Genomic DNA, 19957 nt, shown 5'->3' with positions numbered 1-19957 from the left:
TTAGGAAAGCTAATAGAATGTATCATTTATTGCGAGGGGGATTGAATACAAAAGTAGGGAGGTTATGCTTCAGTTATACAGGGCATTAGTGTGACCACATCTGGAACTGTGTACAGTATTGGTCTCCTTATTTAAGGAAGGATGTAAATGCATTGGAAGCAGCTCAGAGAAAGTTTACTAGATTAATACTTGGAATGGATGGGTTGTCTTATGAGGAAAGGTTGGACAGGCTAGGCTTGTATCCGCTGGAGTTTAGAAGAGTTAAAGGCGACTTGATTGAAATATATAGGATCCTGAGGGGTCTTGACAAGGTGGATGTGGAAAGGATGTTTCCTCTTGTGGGAGAATTTAGAATGAGGGGTCACCATTTAAAAATAAGGGGTCGCCCATTTAAGTCAGAGATGAGGAGGGTCGTGTGTTTTTGGATCTCCTTTCCTCAAAAGGCAGTGGAAGCAGAGTCTTTGAATATTTTTAAGGCAGAGGTGGATAGATTCTTGATAAGAAAGGGGGGGGGAAGAAAGGTTATTGGGAGTAGGCAGGAATGCGGAGTTGAGGTTACATGCGGTCAGCCATGATCTTGTTGAATGGCGGAGCAGACTCGAGGGGCTGAGTGGCCTACCCCGCTCCCAATTCATATGTTCGTATGTAAAATACTTTCAAAGTCTCTCCCATTTCCTCATTTCACATTTTTAATTCCCAATCAGGAGGAGATTGAGTGAGACCAGCGGTGTTTAAAAAGAGCAGAGACAGCACGCCTGCGTTTTGAAAAAAAAAGCAAACAGTGACATCAGAGGAGCTGCAAGGTGATTGGTTGGTGAGTAGCAGCTGTTAGAATATCTTAAAAAAAATAAGGGGTTCGTTTTTTTTTCTGAAAATAAAACCTCTGGTGATAAGGCGAGTACAACTAAAGTGATTTTTTTTTAAAGGACTTTAGATTGGAGTGGGTAGAACAAAGCCCCTACTATAATTAGTATTTTTAAATTAAGGGAGTAACTAATTAACCCAAGGGTAAGTCATGACAGGAGAGCTCAGCCCCGTGATCTGCTCCTCCTGCGCTATGTGGGAAATCAGGGACGCTTCCAGTGTCCCTGATGACCATGTGTGCAGGAAGTGTATCCAGCTGCAGCTACTGGCTACCCGCATTACGGAGCTGGAGCTGCGGGTGGATTCACTGTGGAGCATCCGCAATGCTGAGGAAGTCGTGGACAGCACGTTTAGTGAGGTGGTCACACCGCAGGTCATGGCTGCACAGGCAGATAAGAGATGGGTGACCACCAGACAGAGTAGTAGGTGCAGGCAGATAGTGCAGCAGTCTCCTGTGGCCATCCCCCTCTCAAACAGATGTACCGCTTTGGATACTGTTTGGGGGGGGGGGGGGGTGGGGAGGAGATGACCTCCCAGGGGAAAGCAGCAACAGCCAAGTTTGTGGCACCACGGAGGGCTCTGCTGCACAGCAGGGGAGGAAAAGAGTTGGAAGAGCTATAGTGATAGGGGATTCTATCATAAGGGGTGCAGATAGGCGTTTCTGTGGCCACAAACGAGACTACAGTCGGACTTCGTCTCACTTTGTGTAACTAATGGGATCCAACAACTTGGCGTAGTCGGCAGGATCGTTGGAGGATAAAGACCGAAGCCACAGACATCGGACCTATATTGGCGCCCCTGAGGTAGAGACTCCTCTTTACATTAAAAGTCCTTGGTCGTTGTTTAAATTTCGGTTCCCTGCCACGTGATCCCGAACTTGGCGGTATTTGACGGAAATACCTTTTCTTGTGCAGCTCGAGACCCCTTTATAGACGTCTAACTTGGCGGTATTTGACGAAATACCTACTCGGCGGAAAAGCCTGACGGCTCGAGACCTACTTCCCTACTCGAATCGATAACATGACTGACGAAGGCAACCGACAGTTATCAACTACCGTCAAAGGGGGGCGAGCCCCACCTGACGTTCCCGAAGATGAAATACTTCGGCAGTTGAAAGAATATGTGGAGCAACAGTTTAATTTGGCTAAAACGTACACTGAAATTGGGCAAAAATATGGCACCTCCACGGGACAGTGGTCCCTAGAAGATATAAAGAGTGTCTGGGGAGAAACAACCCGTTTAAAAGGATAAAGAACGGACCCAATGGTCCCTAGCCGTAATGGGCCAGATTCGGCAGTGCAATGAGATTATGCGACAAACCCAATGTGATCGCAACCTAACGAGTGCAAAGGATCAACTGAACACGGTATGCGAACAACTGAAAATTGAAAAGCTTAAATCGGAAAGGCTAGAGATTGAAAATAAAGAGCTTAAAAAACAACTACAAGACCAGCAGACGACCCAACCGAAGGAACCAGGACAGCTCTGCAAACCCCACCTCCAACTAACTTGTATCCGAGTTTGAAGTTGTTACAAACAGAACAACGGAAGACGCAACTGCGTGAAGCAGGTCTAGCAGAGTCTTCCAGTGAAGAAAGTGACAATGATGCTGGGTTACCGTTTCTGCAACCAGCTCCCCTTAAACAGAAACGCGTTAAGGTCAAGACAGAAAAGAAGACTGTGGACGGTAACGAGGTCACCATGGCCAAGCACAACACGTACTGGACACACATCCCGGCTGCCCCTGAGAAAATCGACAAGTGATGCACAAGATTGCCCGACCCGAAGAAAGGGGGTCTGAAAACGTGGGAGCAGGTGGAACGATTGAAGGGAATTTACGATCTCCATCCATGGGACAGGGTACAGATTCTGACCGTAATGGTGTCCGGGCGAACGAGCCGAAAGCTAAGGAGAGAGGTCCAAATTGCTTTGGGTGAAGATGGTCAACTACTAGACGCCGGATGGACTGCGATTAACAAGTGGTTGCGAGAGTTTTGTCCTGCAAAAACGGACTGGGGCAAAATTGCAGCCTGTCAGCAGAAGAACTCGGAGGAAGTGCGGAAGTATGAAGAAAGGTTTAGGTCCACCTGGGTGGAATACTCAGGGATAGTAGACCCTGCTCCAGAGGAGCTGGACGACACCAGTTTTGGACCCTTAAAAACCGCTTTTGTTGCTGGACTAAAGCCAGAATTGTCTAAAATACTGAAGGCCACCCTACCGGATTGGGACGCAGTAAGAGTAAAATACTCAGTTAATTGACAGATGCGCTCAGCTGGACAGGGATATGGGAGTCAAGCTTCGAGCCCTGCAGACGGATCCAGTACTGAAAGAGTCCGACAAAGAGCAAGATAGGCGATAGGTTATTACTGCGGGAAGGAAGGCCATTGGGCTAAGGCGTGTAGAGCGAGAGGACGAGGTAGAGGACGTCAAGGACGCAACCCGGCACCCAAACCAGCTCCCTCCCCTGATGCCAACGACCTCTTTGAGAAGTTCAAACGGTTGACGCCCCAGCAACAGAAGGAGATGTCCTCCTTACTCGATGCGACAAAAAACTAGAGGAGCCCTCCCTCGCCTTTTTGGTGCCTCTCCTGGCGCTAGTAGAAAATAGAAAAGATGGATTGTATGTAACTGCGAGGGTGGGCGACCAAGACATTGACTTCTTATTGGATACCGGAGCCGAATTAACGTGCCTACCTCAACAATACGGAAACTCCCTACCAATGGACGGTAAGACTAAAAGAGCTCACGCAGCTGGGGGCAATGGATTGGTAATTGAGAGGACCCAGCCTGTACGCATTGGTCTTGGTCCGCACGAGTTGATAACACCGGTCTGGATAGGCCCGGTGGAACAAGCCCTTCTCGGTATGGACGTTCTCACTCAGCTGAACTCTTCGTTGCATTTTGAAGGCGGCCAGGTAACTTGGTCTATCAGAAGTTTGAAGGAGGAGGAGCTGAGGGAGCACCCAATATGGGCCCAGGATAAGAACGATTGTGGGCTGCTTCAGATGGAACCAGCAACGTTTACGGGATCCGCTCTGCCCTGTACTAAGCAATACCCCATCAGTCAAACATCTATTGCAGGAATCCTACCCGTAAATTAGACAGCTAGAGGAGAAAGGCGTGCTGGTTAAAACACACAGTACCTCAAACAGCCCTGTGTGGCCAGTACGGAAACCTAACGGGACCTGGCGGCTTACTGTCGACTATAGAAAGGCTAACCAGTGTATTGATCAAAAGGCCCCTCTGGTAGCTGACCCCTCTATGGTATTTAATGCCCTGAAGCTGGAACACGAATGGTTCTCTGTTATCGATATGGCCAACGGATTTTGGTCGGCACCCGAGGTTCAACCGTGGTTCGCCTTTACCGTACTACAACAGTACACCTGGACACGCCTGCCGCAGGGTTTCCACAACAGCCCTACAGTATTCCATATGGCACTACAAAATCATTTGAGGAAGTTACCTTCCATGCACTCCACGGTCATCCAGTACGTGGACGACATTCTGTTAGCCTCTGAGACAGAAGAACAGCACGAACAAGATCTGCGTACCCTGCTGGACCACCTTCATCAGAGAGGACACAAGGCCAGTATTGACAAAGCACAGATAGTAGAAGGAGAGGTCGTGTACCTGGGACAAAAGATTTCGAAAGGAAAGAGAGAACTCACCCAGGACAGGACCGTCGCCATTCGAGCTGCCAAACTGCCCACCACTATCCAGGAGCTTAGGTTCTTTTTGGGTTTGTGTAACTTCAACAGAAACTGGATCGACTCCTACACACAGCTGGCTCAACCATTAACCGATCTCTTGAAGGGAAAGCGGGCCTCTAAAGAATCAGTTACCCTAACCAAAGAACAAGAAGAAGCTTTCGAAAACTTAAAGAGGGCTTTGTGCTCACCGCCAGCCCTGGGAATCCTGACAACGGGAAACCATTTACCCTGTTTGTACACGAGAAAGAGGGATATATGACTGCCACGCTGACACAGGAGCACGGGGACAAACAGAGACCTATTGGATACTATTCGAAAAGACTGGACACCGTCGCCCTAGGATGGGGCAGTTGCTTAAGAGCCATGGAAGCTACATGCCAAGCGGTGATGGCTACTGCAGGTCTGGTATTAGATCAAAAGTTAACCATTAAGTGTCCGCACACAGTCCACACATTGCTATCTATGAACAGAGTATCCCAAGTGACAGCAGCCAGATGGACCCGATAGACAACAGCCCTAGAGGCTCCCAATCTCCACATCGTCCGGGCCAGCCCGGTAGATCCGGCGACTATGCTCCCTTGGCCTGGAGAGATGGAGGAAGAAGAGCATGATTGCGTGGAGATTATGGAAGAAACAGAGGAGGTAACCCTAGCGGCAGAGGAAGCATTGCTCAACCCAGATTTAATCCTTTTTACAGACGGATCCTTCTTTGTCGACAATGGTACACAGAAAGCAGGATGGGCAGTTACAACCCTACATGAAGTTGTGGAAGTGGGATGCCTGCCTTCAGGGACATCAGCCCAACAAGCCGAACTGCGAGCCCTGTCGGAAGCGTGTCGAATAGCAGAGGGGAAGACAGCTAATATTTACACAGACTCACGGTATGCTTTTGGAGTCGCTCACAACTTTGGTCAGCTGTGGCGCAAAAGAGGATTTCTCACTGCTGCTGGTACACCTATTCGAAATGGGAAAGAGGTCCGAGACTGACTAGAGGCCATGCAATTGCCACAAAAGTTATCTATCTTGAAATGTAAAGCCCATACGAAAGACAACACCATAGAGGCAAAGGGGAATGCCCGAGCCTACAAGGCAGCCGCCTCGCAAGGTGATCCCCCCGGACACAAATATGTAAACTGAATGCATCCCATCTGACACAAGACCTACAAGTGATGCAGAGTGAATGTTCCAAAGGTGCAAAATGGACCTGGATAGAAGCAGGGATGAAGGTATCAGCATCTTGGGGTGACCCACCAGAAGGAGGGCACGACATCATCCCGGGAGTCTGGGTCTACATGAAGAAAATACACGAAGAACCTTTGGGCGCCAAGTGGGAGGGACCTTTCCAAGTGCTACTGACCACCCAGTCAGCAGTTAAAGTCGAAGGAAAGAAAGCCTGGATACACGCCTCTCACGTAAAACGAGCGACCCGTGATTGAACGCCGAATTCTTTTTAGTGATGATTGTAATTCTGTATTTGACGTTTTTGCTTATTAAGTGTTGTCGTAAACAAGTAACTGAAGCCCCTGCAAAACTTATGCCTTTACAGAGCTCCCGCGGGCCCCTCTTGTGGCACAAGCAGGCAACGTATTGAGTGTGACCCCTCCGGGTGTTGAAGGCTGTTTCTAGACAAGTAGAGACCACTAAAGGCACCTAGGTGGGATCAAGGGAATGATTCTTAAAAGTGTTTGAAGAATCAAAGGGGAGACTGTGGGAACAGAACTATGGGGACAGAATAATGGGGACATGTAAGGTGAAATAATTAATCAATCATTTATTACTAACAAACTAACTTCAGTGCTGCACAGACAGCTTATCAGTAGAAGCAGACTAACGAGCAGAAACTAACAGGAACGCTGCAGACTGTTTAACAGTAGCCTATTGTATCACAATCAGCCTAATGGTCCAAGGAGATAGGGGGATGAGAAACTGCTAGAGGAGAAGGTGACAAGACAGTACCCCAATCAGGCCATGACACCAAGAAACTGCAAAGTTTGTAAACCAATTGGGAACATAAAGGGGGTGTCACTGATCTGTATGAAGACGTTTAAGAAAGGCTTGATTTCCCTGCACAAGCAGGAAGGTGGAGGCAGAGGTGTGTGTATGTTCGCTTTGCTGATGATGTAACCATTTCGTACTGCAATAAAGTTTCTTAAAGCTACAGTCGGACTTTGTCTCACTTTGTGTAACTAATGGGATCCAACATATGTTTAAAGCAGAGATTGATAGGTTTCTAATACAAATTACATAAGGGGATATGAGGATAGTGTGGGAAAAAGGCATTGAAGTGGATGATCAGCCATGATCATACTGAATAGCGGGGCAGGCTCGATGGGCTGAATGGCCTACTCCTGTTCCTATGTTCTTATGAATTAATTGAATTTAAATTCCCCCAGCTGCTGCAGTGGGATCTGAACTCGTATCTCCAGAGCATTAGCCCAGACCTCTGGATTACTAGTCCAGTAACACTACCACTATGCTACCGTTCCCTATGAAACGGCAACAGTGGCAAAAAATCTCATCGTATTTAAAAAGTTCTTGGATATGTACTTGAAGTGCCATAACCAACAAGGCTAACAATCAAGAGTTGCGATTAGAATGGATACCTCTTCTTCAGCTGGTACAGACATAATGGGCCTACTGGCTTCCTTCTGTGGTTTCTAGTTTTCTGTTATCACAGTCAGTTTTGAAATTTTCAATTGACTAAGCACTTTATATAACTGTAGTATAATTTCCACCCCATTGTATTGCAGCCCCTTGAGATAAAGGCCAACATTCCATTAGCCTTCTAATTATTTTATGCTACTACCAACTTTTAGTGATTCCTGTACTTCTGCAGGAAGTATACTTGACTTTCTGCTGTAATGTTTATACATCACATTTTTTGTGCTCATCTTTCCCATTATACATTCTAAGTTGACATTTAATATGGATATTTCCTATGTAAACACATCACACGTCAACTGTACACCCTTGGCGCTGCGATTAGTCAAAACCTCCAACTTGAACACTGCACATTGTCGATCTGCGCGCACCCTCCCCCCCCACCCCTCCCACCACCCAAACTCGGAGGGCGCAATTCGTCAAACCCCCCTCCCAAACTCGGAGTGCGATTAGTGGAACCCACCCCGCACCCCCCAACTTGGGGAGTGCAATTAGTTGAAGCCCCCCTCAGCCCCACCCCAAAACTCAGGGAGCACGATGAGTCGAACCCACCAAACTCGGGGAGCGCAATTGGGCAAACCCACCCAACTCAGGCACTGCGATTAGTCCACCCTAGGCACTGTAATTAGTTGTTCGCTGTCTCCAAACCAGTTCTGGGATTTGTCACCATCGGGTTGAAGCGACGCCCCATCTTTCTATATAAGGGTGGAAGCAATGACCTGTCTCTCTACTGGGGGAAGCAACACACTCTCTTTCCCTCTCTGTATACAGGGGAAATGACACATTCCTTCTTTACGGGTGAAAACAATGCACTCTTTCCCTCTCTATACAGGCGGCAGCTATGCACGCTCTCTTTATAAGTGGAAGTGTCTTTCTCTCTCTCTCTCATACTCTCCCTCCCTCTATACAGGCAGAAGCAGTGTCCTCTTTCTCTCTCTTTCTGCAGGGCTCAGTACTGGGTCCCCTGTTTTTTGCAGTATATATTAACAATTTGGACGTAAATGTAGAGGGCATGATCAAGAAGTTTCCAGACGACAAAAATTGGCCGTGTGGTTGACAGTGAGGAGGATAGCTGTAGGCTGCAGGAAGACACTGATGGACTGGTCAAGTGGGTAGAAAACTGGCAAATGGAATTCAACCCAGAGAAGCACCAGGTGATGCATTTGGGGAGGTCAAACAAGGCAAAGGAATACACGATTAATGGGAGAATACTGAGAGGTGTAAAAGAAGCGAGAGACCTTGGAGTGAATGTCCACAGATCCCTGAAGGTAACAGGACAGGTCTATAAGGTGGTGAAGGCGGCATACGGAATCCTTCCCTTTATTAGCTGAGGTATAGAGTATAAGAGCAGGGAGGTTATGCTGGAAATGTATAAATCATTAGTTAGGCCACAACTCGAGTACTATGTGCAGTTCTGGTCACCTCATTACTGAAAGGATTTAATTGTACTGGACAGGGTACAGAGGAGATTTACAAGAATGTTACTGGGACTGGAAAAATGCAGCGATGAGGAAAGATTGGATAGGTTGGCGTTGTTATCCTTGGAACAGAGAAGGCTGAGGGGAGATTTAATTGAAATGTACAAAATTGTGAGGGGCCTGGATAGAGTTGAGGTGAAGGGCCCATTTACCTTAGCAGAGAGGTCAGTGACTAGGAGGCATATATTTAAAGTGATTGGTAGAAAGGTTAGAGGGGAGATGAGGAAAATGCTTTCATCCAGAGAGTGGTGGGGGTCTGGAGCTCACTTCCCCAAAGGGTAGTAGAGGCAGTAGAGGGGAGGCGATGGCGTACTGGTATTGTCACTGGACTAGTAACCCAGAGACCCAGGTATTGCTCTGGGGACATGGGTGCGAATCCCACCACAGCAGAAGGTGGAATTTGAATTCAATTAATTAATTAATCTGGAATTAAAAAGCTAGTCTAATGATGGCCATGAAACCATTGTCGATTGTTGTAAAAACCCATCTGGTTCACTAATGTCTTTTAGGGAAGGAAATCTGCTGTCCTTACCTGGTCTGGCCTACATGTGACTCCAGACCCACAGCAACGTGGTTGACTCTTACATGCCCTCTGAAATGGCCTAGCAAGCCACTCAGTTCAAGGGCAATTAGGGATGGGCAATAAATGCTGGCCTGGCCTGTGACGCCCACATCCCATGAAAGAATATAAAAAAAATTCATTTAAAAAGCGTCTGGATATGCACCTCAAGTGCCACAACCTACAGGGCTACGGACCAAATGCTCTAGAGACAGAAAGGATGCAGCCTCAAGAAATATAAATGTTACATTCTTAAATTCTTCGCAAGAAACAGGTGATAATTTGTGTGGTAGCTAATTAATCCAAAATGTGTTCAGCATGCTTCATGTACAATCCACCACTTTCTGACCTCAGTTACAATTTCAGCTTGCAACAGCCATCAAGTATCTTGAGTAAAAGGCAAGGGCGCTGGCTGTTCTAGTAAAGCTTTATTTATTTCCCAAAATATTTTTCTGAAAGTGAACGATGCTGCAAAAAGCTATCACTCATCCTGACTCCTTCTGTATCCCTCCCTCAAACTGTTCAACAGCACTGAAGAACTAAATGTCATATTATGGAATAAATAAGTATGTTCAAGAAGGGTAACAGGGATAAAGGCCTGTGGGTGGTAGGGAAATTATTGGAAAAAATTTTGAGAGACAGCATTAATCTCCACTTGGAGAGGCAGGGATTAAACAAGGATAGTCAGCATGATTTTGTAAGGGGGAGATCATGTCTAACAAATTTGATTGAATTTTTCGAGGAGGTGACTACATGTGTAGATGAGGGTAAAGATGTGCAGAGGAGATTCACCAGGATGTTGCCTGGGCTGGAGCATTTCCGTTATGAAGAGAGACTGGATAGACTCGGATTGTTTTCCATAGAGCAGCGAAGGTTAAGGGGGGACCTGATTGAGGTGTACAAAATTATGAGGGGCATTGATAGGTTAAATAGGAAGAATTTTTTTCCCTTAGCGGAGGGGTCAGTAACCAGGGAACATAGATTTAAGGTAAGGGGCAGGAGGTTTAGAGGGGAGTTGAAGAAAAATATTTTCACCCAAAGGGTGGTTGGAATCTGGAACCCACTGCCTGAAGGAGTGGTAGAGGCAGGAACCCTCACAACATTTAAGAGGTATTTAGATGAGCACTTGAAATGTCAAAGCATACAAGGCTACGGGCCAAGTGCTGGAAAATGGGATTAGATTGTATGGGTGCTTGATGGTCGGTGCAGGCACGTTGGGCCGAAGGGCCTGTTTTTGTGCTGTAAAACTCTATGACTCGATATTTTTCAGAAGATTGGGTATAATATGCAAATATCCAACCTCCGTTCATAGTTGGCAATTCATTTCTTCTTACATCAGGTTAATGGTATACTTGGCATCTTAATGCAAGGCTCTGCTGAGAACTGGGTGTGAAAGCAATTGAAACTGTTTGCTAGTTACTAACATGCATCCACAGAGCCATTTCCTGCTTTTCAGCCTTGCAGAATTTGGACCCACAATTCCCACCTTGTCTGTTTTATCCTCCGAGTAGGGGTTTTGCGTTGGGTCCTGGTCGATTCCGCCTCCGATACTGAATCCCAAAATTAGGTTATCACCATGACGCAGTTTACGGATTTCGATACGTTGCTGAAACAAAGAATTCAGAATCAGAAGACAGTCTGGGGACTATCTGTAATCAATAAATTCAACAGGATAGTAAACTGTCACTGTACCTCCAAGAATCATGGAAAGTTTACGACTCAGAAAGAGGCCGCTTGGCCCATCATGTCTGCACCGGCCGAAAAACGAGCCACCCAGCCTAATCGCAACTTTCCCGCATTTGGTCCGTAGCCCTGCAGGTTACAGCATTTGAGGCGCATATCCAGACACCTTTTTCGACTCTACTACACTACCCACCACCCTTTGGTGAAAACATTTTCCTCATCTCTCCTCTAATCTTTCTACCAATTAAAGGCTTGCTACCCGACCCGAACCCGACGACATGTGTCGGGTTGGGCTCCTCTTCCGGGTCCAGCTTTTGGGCTGCTCTGCTGGTAAGTATTAAAATTAAAAAACTTACCTGAGCTGGGATTCCAGGACGAAACTGAGTCTGCGCAGTGAGCTAGTGACGTCACTATGACAGCAGCACGCATGCGCTGCAGCTTCCTGGAGATTCCGAGTCCGAAGGTAAGTAAAGGGATGGTCGGGTCGGGCTCAGGTTGAGTTGGGCTTGGGCTCGGGGCAAAACCGGAGGGGCTGGGGCCGGGTCGGGCTCGGGTCTGCTGTGATTTGGTTGGGTTCAGTTCGGGTTCTTTTTCCGGACCCGAGCAGGCCTTTGCTACCAATTACTTTAAATCTACACCCCCTATTCATTGACCTCTCTGCTAAGGTACACAGTCAGTCAGACCTCCAACACATAACAATACATTTTTCCAAGGCAGCACAACTCTTCGGACTAAAAATCAGTTCAAAGAAAACTGAAGTTCTCTATCAGCCTGCAACCCAAGAAGAATATAGACAGACAATCAAGTATTGTCATTGAGGGAACCGAGCTGAATGCCGACAAGCAATTTACCTATTTGAGGACCATCATCTCGTTTGATGCCACCGTAGTCAAGGAAGTGAACAGCAGGCTTTCAAAAGCAAACAGTACATTCAGCAGACTCTACAAACGTGTGTGGAGCAACCACAGCCTCAGAGCACAGACCGAACTCAGTGTAAAAAGCCATTGTCCTCACCACCCTTCTGTACGGCGCCGAGCCAAGGGTCCTATACGGCATCACGCATACCTTCTAGAGCTCTTCCATCAGCGCTGCCTCCGCAACATCCTCAAGATCCGCTGGCAGGACTGCATCAAACACTGAAATCCTGGGAACAGCCAAAATTACCAGCATTGATGCCATCCTCCTGCAAAGCCAACTGCGTTGGGCAGGCCACGTTGCTGGGATGGACGACAGTCACCTGCCCAAGATCGTGTTGTATGGAGAGCTGATCACGGCTAAAAGGAACAGAGGGGCCCCACGCAAACATTTCAAGGACTCCCTGAAGAAGTCCCTCTCTGTGTGCCACATCGACCATCGCCAGTGGGAATAGATCGTGATGCCTGGAGATGCTACATCAGGAGGGCTACAGACACCTTTGAGACTGAGCGAAGAACCAGCATGAAAGAGAGGAGGTGAAGGATAGATCCAATTGCCCCAGCAGCAAATACACCTTCACTTGCTCCTGCCGTGGGAGAGTCTGCCTGACTAGCCACCAGCAGGCCTGCAATCGATAAGTACAACCTTCCCAAAATCTTTGAAATGCCAAGATATGCTAATCCACTCTATCCAGGCCCCTCACAATTTTGTACATCTCAATCAAATCTCCCCTCAGCCTCCTCTGTTCCAAGGAGAACAACCCAAGCCTATCCAATCTTTCCTCAAAGTTGCAATTTTCCAGTCCTGGCAACATCCTCGTAAATCTCCTCTGTACCCTCTCTAGTGCAATTACATCCTTTCTGTAATGAAGTGACCAGAACTGCACACAGTACTCAAGTTGTTGCCTAACCAATGAGTTATACAATTCCAACAAAACCTCCCTGCTCTCATATAATATACCTCAGTTAGTAAAGGAAAAGATTTACCTTACAGACCTGTCCTGCTACCTTCAGGGATCTGTGGACATTCACTCCAAGGTCCCCCACTTCCTCTGCACTTCTCAGTATTCTGCAATTAATCGTGTATTCCTTTGCCTTGTTTGACTTCCCCAAATGCATCATCTCACACTTCTCCAAGTTGAATTCCATTTGCCACTGTTCCACCCACCTTCATGCTGTCTACAGCTATCCTCCTCACTATCAACCACACGGCCAATTTTTGTGTTGTCTGCAAACTTATTGATCATGCCCCCTACATGTACGTCCAAATCATTAACATATACCACAAAAAAGGGGACCTAGTACTGAGCCCTGCGGAACGCCACTGGAAACAGCGTTCCAGTTGCAAAAACACCAGTCAACAATTACCCTCTGTTTCCTGCCATTGAGCCAATTTTGTATCCAGCAGCAAGATCAGCCACTTTAGGAATGGGAAAAGACCATTATATCCAACAACCCATCTTTTTCTGATGGATTTCAGCCTTCCCTACCCACCTTCTCATCATATCCCTCAATGCCATCTCCTTCCACATTGCCTCTTATTCTCATTTACACTGTCCACTTCAATGGCCTTCCCTCGTTCAGCAGAAACAGTTCCATCTGACTTCCCTTCTTCCTAATTTTCAACTAATACCCTCAGCGTTTGAACTGTTCCCCATAGTGAGCAACTAGGTAAACAATGTCAATCCCCTTCATGACCTTGAAAACTCCAAACCTTGTGAGTTCAACCTCCTTAATGTTTTTTTCATAAATTTCAGATGTTGAAAATCATCTCTTAACCAGCATTTACGCTCAATATCTCCTGGACCTTTGTACTAATCAGCAAGCTGTATTATTCTTCCATTCATACTGGGTAATATATACTGTCAAGTAGAACTGTAGACACTAAATTCACACAACGGCCTGGATTTTGCAGTCAGCAAACAAACGGCACTAGCCATTTATTACACTGATATTGCCCACAAACATTCTTTTGTCTTTTGCACTGGAAGTTGTAGTTGTTAGAAACCAAAAACAGCATGGTGCTCTCCACAGTGGATGTGGGAGAACAAGGCAAGCAATGGTATGTCTGCTTAATCAATCCAATTGAAGATTCCTCAGTGAGGCATGCAGAGTCTGAATCAGGTAATAAAAATGAAAAACTTACATTTCCATAGCAACTTTCACAACCTCAGTTATGTCCCAAAGTGCTTCACAGCCAATTAAGTACTTTTGAATTATAGTCACATGTGTAATGTAGGTAACACAGCAGACAATTTGCACATCCAAAAGACTGCCCCTCTGAAAGTGGAAGTGTGAGATGCAAGTTCCAATGCTAAATTATGTATAAAAAACAAAATAAAGAGGGGGAAAGAAAGATTGGATTAAGAGATTATTAATGTGGGAAAATGTGAAGCTGTTCACTTTGGCAGGATGAATAAAAAAAAGCAGAGTATTTCTTAAATGGCGGCACAGTGGTTAGCACCGCAGCCTCACAGCTCCAGCGACCCGGGTTCAATTCCGGGTACTGCCTGTGTGGAGTTTGCAAGTTCTCCCTGTGTCTGCGTGGGTTTTCTCCGGGTGCTCCGGTTTCCTCCCAGAAGCCAAAAGACTTGCAGGTTGGTAGGTAAATTGGCCATTATAAATTGCCCCTAGTATAGGTAGGTGGTAGGGAAATATAGGGACAGGTGGGGATGTGGTAGGAATATGGGATTAGTGTAGGATTAGTATAAATGGGTGGTTGATGGTCGGCACAGACTCGCTGGGCCAAAGGGCCTGTTTCAGTGCTGTATCTCTAAACTAAACTAAACTAGACTGCAGAATTCCAATGCGCAGAGGGATCTAGGTGTTCTAGTGCATGCGTCACAAAAGGTTAGTATCCAGGTACAGCAAGTAATAAAGAAGGCTGAAATAAAAACAGAAAGTGCTGGAAAAACTCAGCAGGTGAGTGCCTGGAACTTGCTGCCGGGGGAGGTGCTGGAAGCAGGTACGACGTTTAAGAGGCATCTTGACAAATATGTGAATAGGTTGGGAATAGAGGGATATGGTCCCCAGAAGTGCAGAAGGTTTTAGTTTAGACAGGCATCAAGATCGGCGCAGTACATGTTGTACTGTTCTTTGTTCTATTGTCAGGCAGCATCTGTGGAGAGAGATACAGAGTTAACGTTTCAGGTCAGTGACCCTTCTTCAGAACTGATGAAGGGTCACTGACCTGAAACGTTAACTCTGCTTCTCTCTCTCCACAGATGCTGCCGGATCTGCTGAGTTTTTCCAGCACTTACTGTTTTTATTTCAGATTTCCAGCATCTGCAGTATTTTGCTTTTACAATAAAGAAGGCTAATGGAATGCTATCCTTTATTACGACAGGAATTGAAAATAAAAGTAAGGATGTGATGCTTTAGTTATACAGGGCATTGGTGAGACCACATCTCGAATACCATGTGCAGTTTTGGTCTCCTTATTTAAGGAAGGACGTGAATGTGTTGGAGGCGGTTCAGAGGAGATTTACTAGATTGATACCTTGAATGAGTGACTTGTCTTACTAAGAAAGGTTGGACAGACTGGGCTTGTTTTCACTGAAGATTAGAAGAGTGAGGGGAGACGTGATTGAAGTATATAAGATCCTGAATGGACTTGACAGGGTGAATTTGGAGGGGATGTTTCCTCTTGTGGGTGAGTCCAGAACTAGGGGGCACTGTTTGAAAATTAGGGACTGCCCTTTCAGAACAGAGACAAGGAGAATTTTTTTCTCTCAGAGGGTGGTGCGAATTTGGAATTCTCTGCCTCAGAAAGCAGTGGAGGCAGGGTCATTGAATATTTTTAAGGTGGAGGTAGATAGATTCTTGTTAGACAAGGGAATCAAAGATTATCAGGAATAGATGGAAGTGTGGAATTTGAGACAGAAACAGATCAGCCATGATCTTATTAAATGACAAAGCAGCCTCAATGGGCTGAATGGCCTACTTCTGCTCCTAATTCGTATGGTTGTGAGAGAGATAAAAGTGACAGAATGAGTTTTTAAAAAATTAATTTTCCAATAATAATTAAAATCTGAAGGAATCTCATTGAAGCATACAAAATTTTTTACAGGGCTTGACAAGGTTGATGCAGGAAGGATATTCCCCCTGGCTGGGGGTCTAGAACCAGGGGATACAGTCTCAGAATAAGAGGTAGGCCATTTAGGACTGAGATGAGGAGGAATTTCTTCACAGAGGGTGGTGAAACTTTGGAATTCTCTACCCCAGAGGGCTGTGGAGGCTCAGTCAGAGCATATTAAAGACAGACATCAATAGATTTCTAGATAATAAAGGGATATGGGGATAGTGCGGGAAAATGGTATTGAGGTAGAAGATCAGCCATGATCTAGCTGAATGGTGGAGCAGGCTCGAGGGACCAAATGGCCTCCTTTTGCTCCTGTTTCCTATGTTCCCTATGCATGAGACTCCACAAGTTCGTCTTCTGTGCCAGAGGATATTTTGAAAAAATTATGACTTATCATGCCATTAAAAATTCACTTATATTTCAATGAACAAGGCCTAATTTTTTTGCCATGGTTAGTGGTTGTATATCACAAAAGAACAAAGAACAGTACAGCACAGGAACAGGCCATTCGGCCCTCCAAGCTGATCATGATGCCTGTCTAAACTAAAACCTTCTGCACTTCCGGGGTCCGTATCCCTCTATTCCCATCCTATTCATGTATTTGTCAACATGCCTCTTAAACGTCCCTATCGTACCTGCTTCCAGCATCTCCCCCGGCAGCAAGTTCCAGGCACTCACCACCCTCTGTGTAAAAAACTTGCCTCGCACATCCTCTCTAAAAAGTACCCCAAGTTCACGCTGTTGTGGACATTTGAATGCTGGGCTCCTTTGCGAGGTATCAGTATAGCGAATCTTCTGGAGAAACAGGGCAAGTCAGGCAGCGACGCCCTTATTTCTGTGATTAACTACACGTGCCCAGGCGACAAAAGTTGCTGTCTAAGTTACTCCTTAATAATGGTGAACTCTAATAGCTTTACATATCTACTGCAAAACCCAGGCCAATAAGTTGTGGCTTTGCTTTGGTGAATAATTTAATCTGAATCTCTTCTGACTCCTTCTTTGGAAGTGCAATCTTTTTCCCCACCCAGTACATAGTGTTGGTATCAGAGTGCAAGGCCTCGCCCACTAATCTCACATACTACCAGTTATTATGTTGACAAAATGGAATTCAAAAGCTGCAGCAGTTAGGGCACAATCTTTCAAAGTCAGGCTGGAACATGACTAAATGAAGGCAGAGGAAACAGACCACACAGGCAATTCCATAGGCTCCAGTAAAAGGTCATCCCATTCCCCCTTGCAACTGATCAACATACAACTGAATGCAAACCTCAAACTTAACCCAAACTGTCGTATGACAGTCACAACGGAGCTCCCCTTGTAAACTGACACTTCCTACAATAACCAGAGAGCTGCACTCTCACCAGATGGGAGACCCCACCTCCCAAGATAAGCACAGCATTCTGCTAAATGCTGAAGCAATGGGGGTTGAAATACGCTGCAGGAGAAAGTAATTCACAATCACTACAGAAATCATGCAGTCATTCATGAATTATGTACAATTAGATGTCCTCTGACTTTCCCCCAGGAAATGTAACCATTTCAGCATTAGATTTTTCCATCCAGAACAGCGGAATACTGAAAGGCACAAAGCAAGGCCTCACCCATTGACCTCATCGCCTGTCTCAACATTATGGAATTCAAACCTTGCAGTGACAAGTACCTACCCATTCAGGGAGTGGGGCTGGAACATGGTTAAACAGCGTAAATAAACAATGCAGCGTCGAAAAGACTATATATCTGTGGCCCCTACACAGCCACGATGCACAATACAGTCACAATAGCTTGCATTAGTTTTGTATCACTGATTAGAAAATTGTCTCATGGTGCTTCACAGAGGCACAATGAACATCAAATCAAAGGGGAACAAAAGTAGGGTCTTAAAGGAGGAGGAGGTGGTGGCAGGGAAGTTTAGGGAGAAAATTTCAGAGCTCAGGACCGAGACACTTGAAGGGCACCACCACCAATGGTGGGCAAAGGCAGTGGGTTGGGGGACGGTTGGGGGGGGGAGCCATTGTGCAATGCACAAATACAAAGTCGGGAAACAGAGTTTGGGGGAAGGTTGCAGAACTGGGTGAGGTTACAGAGTTAGGGAAGGGTAATATCATGAAGCAGTTTAAAGACAAGGATGAGAATTCCAAATCAATGGAAGACCAAGAGTTAATATAGGTCAGTAATAACCATTAAATGGAATTTGGCGTGGATAGGTGCTTTAGATGAGCAGAACTGTATAGAGGATAGCAGACGGGACAGTGACCAGAGAGGATTAGTATAAGATAAAAACAGAAAATGCTGTAAATATTCAGCAGGTCAGGCAGTATCTGTGGAGAAACAGTTACCATTTCAGGTTTTTATTTATATTTATTTATTTAGAGATACAGCACTGAAACAGGCCCTTCAGCCCACCGAGTCTGTGCCGACCAACAACCACCTATTTATTCTAATCCTACATTAACCCCACATTCCCCACCACATTCCCATCATTCTCTTACCACCTACCTACACTAGGGGCAATTTACAATGGCCAATTTACCAAGGAACCTGGAAGTCTTTGGCTGTGGGAGGAAACCGGAGCACCCGGCGGAAACCCAAGTGGTCACAGGGAGAACTTGCAAACTCTGCACAGGCAGTACCCAGAACTGAACCCAGGTCGCTGGAGCTGTGAGGCTGCGGTTCTGACCACTGCGCCACTGTGCCGCCCTAAAAGGTTGACAATCTTTAATCAGAACAGGATTAGAACAGTTGAGCATGGTAGCGACAAATCATAAATTAAGTATTCCAGCAGCAGCGGAGCTGAGACAGGAGGCGTGGAGATGGGTGATGCTATGGAGGTTGAAGTAGGCAGTATTGATAATAGAGGATATGGGTTCAGATGCTCTGGTCAGGACAAAATAGGGCAAGAAATGGAGTTGGTGGCAAGGGAACAGAGTTTGTGGCAGGGATGAAAGATAATGGCTTTGTCCTCCCAAATTTTCGCTGGAGGAAATTTCTGCTCATCGAGTACTGGATGTCAGATAAGCAGTCTGACAAATCAGACTCTGCAGGGGTAGAGAGTGATGATGGCGCAGTGGAGCTGGGTTTCAGATGAGAAATAGGAAGGGGCCAAGGATAGATCCCTGGCGGTCACCAGAGATAACACTGTGAGAGTGGGTGAGGGGGCCAAGAACCCAGAATCCAGGTGAGGTGGGAACGCCCCAGCAGCCCCTTGGGTCGTCTACCACTGGCCCGGGCCCAGTGATCCTGGGTACAGTGGCCCAGCCCCCGGCTCTCCTCTTACACAGTGATCGGGTCTCCACCCCGGGAGCCGGGCCCGGACTGTCCATGTCCCCGCCCAGCCCCTCCCCGGCCCACCCTGTCCCCGCTCGGCTCCGATCGGCAGCTGGGACAAAGCGACAGCATCGAGCTAAGTCCGCTCGCCTGGGGCAACTCCTGGAAACAAATAGAGTCCGCTCCGACAGAGCCGGCCCTCAGTGACAACTCACCACGACGGCTGTGACAGGCTGCCCGGCGATGAAGGCCATGGTAGCGCCGCTGCCGTTGCTCCAATTTCGGGATTGGCCGTTTCTCCGGGTTACGGGCTGGACCCCGACCCGAACCCGCCCTCGGCCAAATCACATTACGTCACCCAAGCGCGAGCATCGGTTCAGCCAAACATTGGAAGAATATTCAGGAGAGCGCATGTACAAGCCAATGAAAAGGCCGATTCTACTGATTGGCATTAAAGTGCCCGCCCACGGCTTGCCCTGGGCGCACCTTGCAGCCAGAGATGGGCGGGGCCAATTCAGAAGTGGGCGGGGCCGAGCTCAAGAGTCGGGCTGGAATCGCATAGGAGTGGGCGGTGTCTAGCTCCGGAGTAGGCGGAACCTAGCTCGGGAGTGGGCGGGGCCTAAGCTCGGGAGTGGGCGGGGCCTAAGCTCGGGGGAGGGAGTGGGCGGGTCTTGATTCAGCAGCGGCTGAGGACTGCAGCTGGAATGTGCACAGGAGTGTATTTTGTTTCCTTTTCCCTGAGT

At 46.8% G+C, this 19957-nt stretch overlaps 1 protein-coding gene across 1 annotated transcript in view; it reads right to left on the bottom strand.

Moving 5' to 3' along the window:
* Nucleotides 1-19579, bottom strand: part of tax1bp3 (Tax1 (human T-cell leukemia virus type I) binding protein 3) — a 50251-nt gene extending 30672 nt beyond the window's left edge. The window contains exons 1-2 of the mRNA XM_068016694.1: nucleotides 19430-19579; nucleotides 10759-10878 (exon numbers count right to left, since the gene is read on the bottom strand). Coding sequence (XP_067872795.1) covers nucleotides 10759-10878; nucleotides 19430-19468 — 159 coding nt within the window. The 5' untranslated portion in view covers nucleotides 19469-19579. The remainder of the gene's footprint in view (nucleotides 1-10758; nucleotides 10879-19429) is intronic.
* Between the last annotated feature and the right edge of the window lie 378 nt (nucleotides 19580-19957).

Source organism: Heterodontus francisci, chromosome 36, assembly GCF_036365525.1.
Source record: "Heterodontus francisci isolate sHetFra1 chromosome 36, sHetFra1.hap1, whole genome shotgun sequence".
Lineage (NCBI taxonomy): Eukaryota > Metazoa > Chordata > Chondrichthyes > Heterodontiformes > Heterodontidae > Heterodontus > Heterodontus francisci.
This window is presented reverse-complemented; position numbering and strand designations above follow the sequence as displayed.